This window comes from Pundamilia nyererei, unplaced genomic scaffold, assembly GCF_000239375.1.
Source record: "Pundamilia nyererei isolate P.nyererei 1_Seehausen unplaced genomic scaffold, PunNye1.0 scaffold00013, whole genome shotgun sequence".
In the NCBI taxonomy this organism is placed as follows: Eukaryota; Metazoa; Chordata; class Actinopteri; order Cichliformes; family Cichlidae; genus Pundamilia; species Pundamilia nyererei.
The window spans coordinates 5,455,367-5,465,675 of NW_005187414.1; the positions used below are offsets into that span (position 1 = coordinate 5,455,367).

The window sequence follows — 10,309 nt, forward strand, 5'->3', positions numbered from 1 at the left end:
GGAATCGTGAAAATCTTATCAATACCCATCCCTACACTAACACCAGGCAGTGTTAGGAGAATCAGAGTGGGTCATTGTCCAAAGGTGCACTTTCTCACGTGTAACACACAGCAAGAGACATTGGCCCCATTGGGTAACACACACGTCTGAAAATGGCTTTGGTTTTAGGGGCCATTTTAACCACACTTCCCATCAGAATGGTGCTATGTTTTTACTTTCACTGTAATTACTTCACAGATTTTCCCTAAATCATCATATTTTCTTCTTTAGGATTCAGGATACTGTTGGAAATATATATAAAATGGTCATAAGATTTGTTATGCAAATGCATGTTATCAGTCTCACTGTGGTACTGCAGGCTGCTTTATCATAGGGAATGGTATGTAGAAAATAATTAACTGCCTTGAAAGATAAAGCAACTTATGGCTCTTGCCATCACTTTATAAGATGTAATGTAGGTGTTTTTTTTCTGACCCTTCTGGTTCTCAAGAGAAAAAGCTGTTCAAACTGAGATCAGGGAAGTAATGACAAGTGTAGATAAGTTCCTCATTGTGATGAAGGAACAATATATTATAGGTCTGGGATATGCAAAAGCTATCAAGAATACATATAGGCTTTAATTTATAGTGTTAGCTTGAAATATATGGGCTTCTGTGAAAACAGAAAATGCGAGTTAACCTGTTTTTTATTTTTAATTTTTAATGATTATTAAAATTATTATTGGATATTAATGCTATTTAAAATTAAGTAACAAGGAAAAAACAGAAACTGTTTAATTAAAACTCTTTTTATCTTTTACCCTGATTTCATTTTATCGTGATGTGTTACTGTATGTCTTATCTTTCACCCTTACCACAGGTATTTGGCTTGTATAAAGGCATTGGATCCCCCATCATGGGCCTTACATTCATCAATGCTATAGTGTTTGGTGTTCAGGGAAATACAATGCGATGGCTGGGGGAAGACACCCCAAGGAACCAGTTCCTTGCTGGTGCTACAGCGGGAGCCATCCAGACTGTGGTCTGCTGCCCCATGGAGCTGGCCAAAACCCGCATGCAAATGCAGGGTACAGGGGTAAAGACGGGCTATAAAAAGATGTACAAGAACTCCTTTGACTGTTTGCTACGCATTTACAAACACGAGGGTCTGCGGGGTGTAAACAGGGGCATGGTTACTACACTTGTCCGTGAAACACCTGCCTTCGGGGTTTACTTCCTGTCGTATGATTTGCTGACTCGCAGCCTCGGCTGTGAGCCAGATGCCCGCTTTTTGATTCCCAAACTGCTCTTTGCTGGGGGTATGGCAGGCGTCACGTCTTGGGTCTGCAACTATCCCGTAGATGTGATCAAATCACGACTCCAAGCAGATGGGGTGGGTGGTGTGAACCAGTACAGCAGCATTGCTGACTGTATCCGGCAGAGTGTCAGAAAAGAGGGTTACATGGTGTTTACTCGAGGCCTCACTTCCACACTGCTAAGAGCCTTCCCTGTGAATGCTGCCACTTTTGCTACCGTCACCCTCTTCCTCATGTACGTACAAGGTGAGGACAGAGGGCCTAAAGACTGTGAGCCGGCCCCGACACAGACAGAGGAGCAGACCCGGCCCACCAACCTGTGACAGCATACAGTGCTCATCCTCAACCCAGGCACTTTAGAAGAATACAGAAAAACAAAATATATATTCAAACTTTTTGTTACTCTGACTTGGTTTCGCATCACATTAGCCATTCCTTGTTTTGAATCCAAATATACTTATACTTTATATCAGCACTTTTTATTTTCTATGGAGCAAAAAGGAGAGCAAAACATCTTTACTTTTAGCAATAATTTAAGTTTAGTGTTTGCTTCTGTAGATGCAGAAGTTGATATACCTCTAATAAGGTGGGGGAAATAGAAGCTGACAGATTCTACAGCTTTTGAAATGACCTCATCCTTTGGATTATTTTGTATAAAAGAAAAGGATTTGTTACTTAGCCTCAAACCTGACAGTATGGCTAGATTGTGTGTATGGTATAGGCACTGGAAATTAATATCTCTATTTACATATAGCTTTAAATTTGCAGGGTTTATTTGGATTTAAATATTCCAGAGAATCGTTTTTTAATGTATATCTAAAGAATTTCTCCTGCCTTATAAAATGTTTTTTTCTTTGTGTAAGGAAGCTAAAGCACCTGAAGTGTATCCTCTGAAGATTTGGGTGAGTAACAGGGAACCAATGTAGCGTATGATAAGCGTGCACAACTTTTCACATTTAAACTGCTTTCAAACCAAAAACCATCACAGCTTCAGTCTCATCCATTGCACGATTTGCCCGTGCAGCACATGCCAGTATGGATGCAAGCAAAAAGCATCAGGTCTAACAGCTCTTCAGGGATCGAATGAAAAACGTATGGGTGTGAATCGAGGTTGCGGTTGCCGTTTTTGTTTTATTGTTTTGCCTGTGGGTGTTGTGTTCTTCCAAATAATATCAAGTTTTATTATTGTTACTCACTGCTGCGTTAAAGGTCTAGTATAAAACCTTGCTATTTTGTTTGTCATTATCTTCTTTTTAAAGGTGATTTTAAGTGTGTGCCTGATATTCAAGGCCAGATATTCATGCTGGGGCACTTTAAAGAAATCTGCTAGAATTGCATTTCTGAAACCAACAAATCCAATCCAATTTTATTTATAAAGCACTTTAAAATACCCAGCACAGGAACAAAGTGCTGTACAGAAAGTAAGTTAAATAGCAAATTAAATAAATAAATCACATAAGACATAAAATTAAAATTAAAATTAAAACAGCCCTATGTTAAAACAAAACAAGATAAAACAGCATCGAGTCACCTAAAAACAACTAAAATAAAATAAATATAAAAACCAACATCTCACGTGGTGTCAAAGGCCAAAGTAAAGAGGTGGGTTTTCAAGAGTGACTTAAAAACAGGTAAAGAAGTGGCCTGTCTAATCTCTAAAGGAAGCTCATTCCACAGTTTGGGAGCTGCTACAGCAAAAGCACGATCTCCTCTAAGTTTACGCCCAGTCCTGGGTATCTTCAGGAGCAGCTGATCAGCTGACCTGAGAGAGCGGGTGGGTGTATAAGGCTGTAGCAGCTCAGAGAGATAAGATGGGGCGAGGCCATGGAGAGCTTTAAAAGTAAATAAAAGAATTTTAAAATGAATCCTAAAAGAAATGGGCAGCCAGTGAAGTGAAGCTAAAACAGGGGAAATGTGCTCAAACTTTCGAGTGCCAGTTAAAAGACGAGCTGCGGCATTTTGCACCCTCTGTAGATGACTAATATATAATGCACTGACCCCAATATAAAGTGCATTACAGTAATCCAGCCGAGTGCTAACAAAGGCGTGGATCACTGTCTCAAAGTGCTGCCGTGGAAGAATTGGTTTTATTTTTGCCAGCTGCCTGAGGTGAAAGAAGCTAGATTTTACCACTGCCTTAATTTGATTATCAAACTTTAGATCACAGTCCACTTTGACCCCCAGGTTTGTGACAGTTGGCTTAATATACTGTGCCAGGGAATCTACATACACATTGGGGGTCTCAGTGGGGCTACCAAAAACCATCACCTCTGTCTTTTTATCATTGAATTTTAAGAAGTTAGCAGACATCCAAGCCTTAATATCATCGAGACACTGAAGTAATGGCTGTGTAAGGTATCTGCCTTTTTTCTTTAGACAACACAAGATTGAGGATGTTCCTTATTTTCTTGACCATTCATGTTTAACGTGTGAATGTGTTACTGCAGGCATGCGGCTTCTTGTTTTTACTCTAGGTCAGGGATCTCAAAGTCATTTTACATTGAGGGCCACACGCAGTCCACTTTCATCTTAAATGGGCCGGACAAGTGACACTCCACTTTCTGTTTAACTGCGCATTTAATCTATGAGATATATTAATATGAGGTAAGGAGGTGTAATTTCAACAGAACCTCTGTTTTTCTAAGTTGTAAATGTGCAAAATTACAGAAAACATTCTGGTAGCTCACTGAACACACTGTACTGTATTTATAAAACCTAAAGCTTTCATTGATTAATGAAAGTCTTTTTGTTTTAACTGAAATTTCTATAACAGGAACCTCTCTGTTATTTAATTGTTTAGCTATTACTTAACTACTTTGGTATAGTATGAATGACTGTGGGGGAGGTCTTTATCAGCAGGAAAGGCTTAAAAGGTATAAAAAAATAAAGTTAATCCAAAAATGTGTGCCCTTCGTGATAGTTTCTAAAGTCATCCAGAGACCAGCTGTCTTTGCTGGGCCAATTTTAGGCCCTGGGCCTTATGTTTGACACCCCTGCTCTAGGTGATTCATTGCACTTTGGTGTTCTTCTGACTTTGTCTTGTTTCAGGGAAAACAGATCCAGATTTCTTTAACCATAACTGCCTTTAAGCTCTGGTGGTGTAACATCCTTTGCTGAATGAAGAACAGCAAACAAATTTAAAAGAAGAAATTTTGGATCAGTGTTCATGTTTAAATGTAAATGTTGCTATGAACTTGAGGTTTTCTTCTCAATAAGGGGATACTTTTCTGTCAGTCCTGTCAGACTCCAATCAAAGCTTTTTCGAGCTTTTAAGTTCTCACACTGGCAGCAAATTAAACCCAACATGTTTTGCATTAAAACAATCTACTTACCTGCAGCTGCACTAATTCCACGTTTGTTGAATGTAACACACCTGTTTTGATGTGGAGGTCTTTTATTTTAAGAGTTTTAAGAGTTATGTATTTTGGGGGAGTCTTTCAGTGATGCTTCACTTAAACAGAGTTGTGTTGTGGTGGCGGTGATGAATGAAAGCATGATTGCCATGCATGCAAAAGTTGCTTTTGTTTAACTCTATATTCAACTTCTCAAACAGCGACTGGTATCTGTGGCTATAAAGTACATCTGAAGCATATTACATGACAAATATTTAATTTATTTAATCCAGCTCTTTGAAAGATACAATACTTACAGGATATAATTCTGATAATGCAGGATTGTTTTGAAGTGACTGGTTAAATATATATTATATTTTTTTTATTCTAAAGTAATAATGCAGTGCAATGCCTTGAATGACCACGTTTAAGTTTAAACTGTCTTTAATCAGTTTAAGGTATCTGGTGTATTTTCACAAAAAAGCTGAGACGTGATATTTTTGCCATGCAGAACCTATTTGTCTATTTTGGCAATAAAGATCTGTACAACTGGGTAAATAAAAATAATTTCAATAGTTGCTTGTTTCTTTTATCTCAGTCTTCTTAGTCAATGCAGTTTTTCATCTTTACTTCACACCAACAGTCACCTCAAGATATTTTATACTGTAAGGTAAAGACCCTACAATAATAGATTCCTGACAATCAGACAATACTGCTTGTGGGTCTGTAGCTCTGCGATTAGCACATATGCATTTTTTGAACAGTAATAATCACACCTCTTTTTTTACTTGAGTTGGAGATATAGATTTCAAAGGCCAAACCCGATTTGATCAAAGTGTAGTTGAAATACTACTACATTAAATACAACAACAAATACATTACACATTCTTTCAGGCTTCAGTGTTGAATTAAAAAACAACGACAACAACCTGCATTTACACTGACTCGTCACTAGATGACAACCTACCTTTGTTTTGAGAAGTTTACATCCACTCATCTGTGCGTGAATGTTTTCTTTTTAAATTTCTTTGAATTGTTCTTTTTTCCAGAAAAACTAAAAAACGAGAATTGGGTGCACAAATTTATTTTGGGATTTCTCTAATCCACAATAGATCAAGAGTATACATGCGGGCTCAAATATATACAAATCCTCCCCTAAATCTTTAATAAGTGATGCTGAAGGTCACAGCTAGACTGGCCGTGGAAAATTCCGGGCGATGGGCCGATGGTGATTTTTTTTTGTAGCGGTATAAACAATGAAATGTGGTGGATTGGGCAAGGAGGTCGGATACACCCTCCCCCTTGCTTGGGCAAGGGCGCTGAAAGCAGTCTTATCACAGTCAAACAGAAGAAAATAGTATGGAGGTGAAAAGGAACGTGATTTGTCCCGTACTTCAGCTAGAATGAAAAAAAGACACAGTGCTTGAATTATTCTGTGTCTTCTTCTCTCAGTCTTTCCCCTCCCTCTCCTGTTGCTACTGATCGATGATCAGCTGATCGGCTTTTCTGACGCAAGTCCCGTGTTTTGTTTGTTTATCGCCCACTTTGCGTCAGAAAGAGGAAACCAGCGGATATCGCGCTAAACAACACGTTTAAGTTTGATAAGCTGTTGTTAGAATTTATTTTATATTACTTTCTAGTATCAGCTGATGTTTGCTGGAGCCATGTCTGTAAACGCTGCTGGTCCTAGTATCGGTTTTGATGTCTTGTGAGAGGAAAATATGAAGATGAAACCAGGAGATGTCCTTACTGAGCTGAGCAGGTGATGGAGAAACAGGTTTATCTTTTAGGTGACATGAATGAGTTGAAGGGAAGTTATGAAATGTTTCTGAGAGACAAACAACACCAGGATCCTTCTTAAGTAGCTGACAGCTGGTAACTGTGCAGGGGCGGGTCTAGCAGAGTTTTGCCAGGGGGGCAGGTAGGGCATTAACAGGGAAAGTGGGGCACAAAGAAATACTTTTCTTTCTTATTCTTATTTAAAATGTCTAGCTTTTATTAAATAATTATCTGATGTAAAATGTATAGAAATCATACATATATGCCAACAAGCTTTTTATTGTTTTTCCTATAATGCCTGGTGGGCCGGTCTCTAGTCAAAATGCCAGGGCCAATTTTTGTGGCATTCCAGCCCTGCTGAAGGTTCAACAAAGTCAATAAAGTTGACAGGGCTGATGCATATTAACTTTTTAGTGATCGTGATTGAGTACAAGTTGTAGCGTCTCTTTGCTAGCATGAAAAAGGACTGGTTTGACCAGAACAATAAGAAAGTGCAAGGAACTCTGTGAAGATCTAAGGCAAACAAGTTAGAAAAGGTCCCTTTCATTTCTAAACAACTGTAAATTCCAAGATCATCAGTTTGAACAATTGCAATTAGAAGTTATTTGGATGTAACTTTGCCAAGGTTATAGGGCCAGACTTTTATCCTTTTATGAGGAAACTGATTAGGATGTTCAGGAACTACTCAGGAACCACCAAGGCTCAATCCTTCAATAAAAACATCCTGAAAATGTGTTAAACCTAAAGTGTAAAGAGTAGAAGCTACAGATATTTGTGTAAAAATATAGGGATTAAAATTAAATACTCAAGTAAAGTACAGATACCTGGAAATTCTCCTTGGGTACAGTAATGAAGTATTTGTACTTCATTACTTTGCACCTCTATAAATCCAGCATCTGTTCCTTTAGCTAGCAGACACATTGTGCAATAAACTCTGCAGAAAGTTTGTGTGTTTTCCTGATATTTGTTGCTCTGCTTGCACTCGCTCCTCTTCTGCAGTGGTAGTTGGATGCTGAAGTGCCACGACCACAACTTATCGACATCAGCACTTAAAACGCTGTTTCAAATCCCTCCAGTCCACTTTAATGCCCGAGTGTTACACTATAAATGACACATAAATCATGCAGTGATGGATATTTTAATTTAAACTTTCACATTGTTTTTAAAACGATATCTAAACTCTAACCGATTACCAAATGCAGGGAAAATTACATTTTAGGATAACAACAAGAAGAGAAGTTGAACTAACCGTCTGACACTGAGGGCGACACAAGGTTGTGGATGAGGAGCTAAAACTTGAACAAGGCATGTGTGCAAATAGTTACACCGTAGTAAACCATCATAAACAGTTTTGTCACATCTGTTTAACAAAACCAAACCAATGGCTGATAAAAACTAGCACTAATACAGCATTACAGAATAACAGCTGTATATTTATTTACTTGATAGTTGAGTAGAATGTGGTAGAAATATATAATTTCATACTAAAGGTATTTGCATATTTTTTTTATCCAGAACAGATCTACTTACACCATGGACATAAAAACAATAAACAAATACATAAAACTAAATGAAAGCCACAGTTTAAGAGTAACAAGGGAAGCAAAACAACTAAAGACACAAAATTGAATACAAAATAAAACACACAAAATGCACACTTGTGATGTTATAGTTAAAAACACAAAACAAAAAAAAACCTCGGATGTTTTCATTTTTATTGACCTCAGTCGACACTGTCATGAGTTCAAGTGTGAACCAGAATTCATAAAAAGTTAGGATAAGAGAATCTTAGTGCTTAGATAATCCAACTGCATGGATTACATCCATTACAAAGGAAAGACAAATTGTGCAGAGTATACTTTTATTTCTTTTATCTCCACCTGTTAATCCATTCTTCTCCTGTACTCATAAAGTATTTATATACTATGTAGGTACTGAACACACTAAATTAAATGTAAATGTTCAGAAATTAGAAAAAAGGCTGTATTACAGCGTTCTACTGAATTCAATTTCAGTTGAAGCGCAATGACAGTAAACCTGAATTTTTCGTGAATAGATTCACACACGGGATGGTTGGTAATGTCATATTATTATGTGGCTGCTGCTTTTATCTTTGATCAGAACACATAGAATGAGAGACAAAATGAACCCAGTCTCATCATGCTATCTCAGTCTGATAATCGAATCTTTTATTTCCAGGATCTTAGAGCCTCTTGTTCCTCTTTCCACAGGTGTAACTGGGAAAGATTGTTCAATATTTTAAGAATGAGTTCATAATATTACATTTCCATGTGCAAAAGATCTTATCTGCTTCCTTGCTGTATGAAATCTTGGCACAAAAATAGAAACTGATTACCATGCTGTACTACCAAATGGAGTCATCCAGGCATCTATATCATAGGATGATGAGTCAAAATGCACTCTGAGAATCAAAGATCTCACTGTGAAAGATGCTGGACATCACCACTGTCACTCTCCTCACATCAGCAAGCACTATCGACATGAAAGCCTTTTTGTAGGATAATAACAAGAAAGCCCTGAGTAACGGATCTATGCAATTAACACATTTTCTTGTTTCTCTCATAACCTCATGCCCGATGAAACATTGTCACTACAGAATATTCTGTTCACCTACCCAAAGCAAAAACATTGATATAAACAGCAACAAAAGCTGATCATTCAGACGTGGGTGCATGAAACTGGTGCTCAAATACAAGAGGACGCTCAGTATCAGATTAAGCAGCAGACTGCTTGTGATATAACTCTGACTCTCACTCTTCAAAGTCCCCAAAACAAGAAATTCAGGTGCTGGGTGATTGTGGATGAGCAAGCCAAAATGTCAGTGGAGCTGTGGGTCAGGGTGTCAGGTTTGTTTAACTGTTAACCCTGCAGTAGACTCTGACATACTGAAAGTAAAAGAAAAGATAATAACAAATGTATTTTTGTAACACTGAAAGGGAGAGAAAGAGGCTTCATCGTGGATCAAGAACCTGAACCTCTAAGTACAGATTTATTCTTATTCATATACAATAAAAAAAAGGTTTGTTCTGCATATGTGAATTTATAATCCTCATTTACATATTTCAGCTAATCCAGCAAGATCTATATATTATTTTGAGTTGGTTTTTTTTTCTAAAACCACCATTTGGGCATTGTAAACATTGCTTTTACCAGCTCAGACACCTGTGAGCATCATCCCAAGTACAGCAAAAGACAACCAGTGTATTTCACTTTTATTTATTTATTTTTTGGCAGAAATCTGTTTAAATTATTTTTCATACTTCGCTTAAAGAGACCCAATTAAAGAGAGCTAGTTAGAAGTGATCCGATTATAATAGTGATGATAAAACCTAGTAAAGCTGAAATAGACCAAGACACTATATCAGCATTGCTTATTTTCTAACTCTTATTCTTTAAGATTAGATGTGGTGTTAAAGAACATGTCTCATCATTGCAGAACATTATTTCAACATTTAAAAAGTACCTAATCTCTATTTTCAGACCTCAAAGGACACAATACATGCAATCATATCAATAATATGAATGCATGTGTTTTTTATTTATTTATTTTTGTAGGAATTCAGTTACTTAATGACCCATCTAACGCAATTATTTCCATCAATGTAGGTCTTCAAAGAACGTAAACTGCTAACCTGCTTATAAAGTGAATAAATATGTCTATTTGTCTATTTGTTTAGGTGATGAATGTAGATGATGTGATGCATGCAGACAATAATCTCTCTGCAGTCTAAGACACACTGTGGGTTCAAGAGTGCGAATCCACACAATACACCTGTGTCAAACACAAAAAGCATGCTGTACAAAACAAAAGAAAACCTTTGCCATGTGTTTAATATCACTACAGGGAGTGCAGAATTATTAGGCAAATGAGTATTTTGTCCAC

General features: G+C 37.4%; 1 protein-coding gene across 1 annotated transcript in view; it reads left to right on the forward strand.

Annotated features, from left to right (window-relative positions):
• LOC102209888 (mitochondrial basic amino acids transporter-like) overlaps positions 1-2,689 on the forward strand; it is a 4,321-nt gene extending 1,632 nt beyond the window's left edge. The window contains exon 3 of the mRNA XM_013908692.1: positions 859-2,689. Within this exon, the coding sequence (XP_013764146.1) occupies positions 895-1,617 (723 nt within the window). The 5' untranslated portion in view covers positions 859-894 and the 3' untranslated portion in view covers positions 1,618-2,689. The remainder of the gene's footprint in view (positions 1-858) is intronic.
• Positions 2,690-10,309: the final 7,620 nt, after the last annotated feature.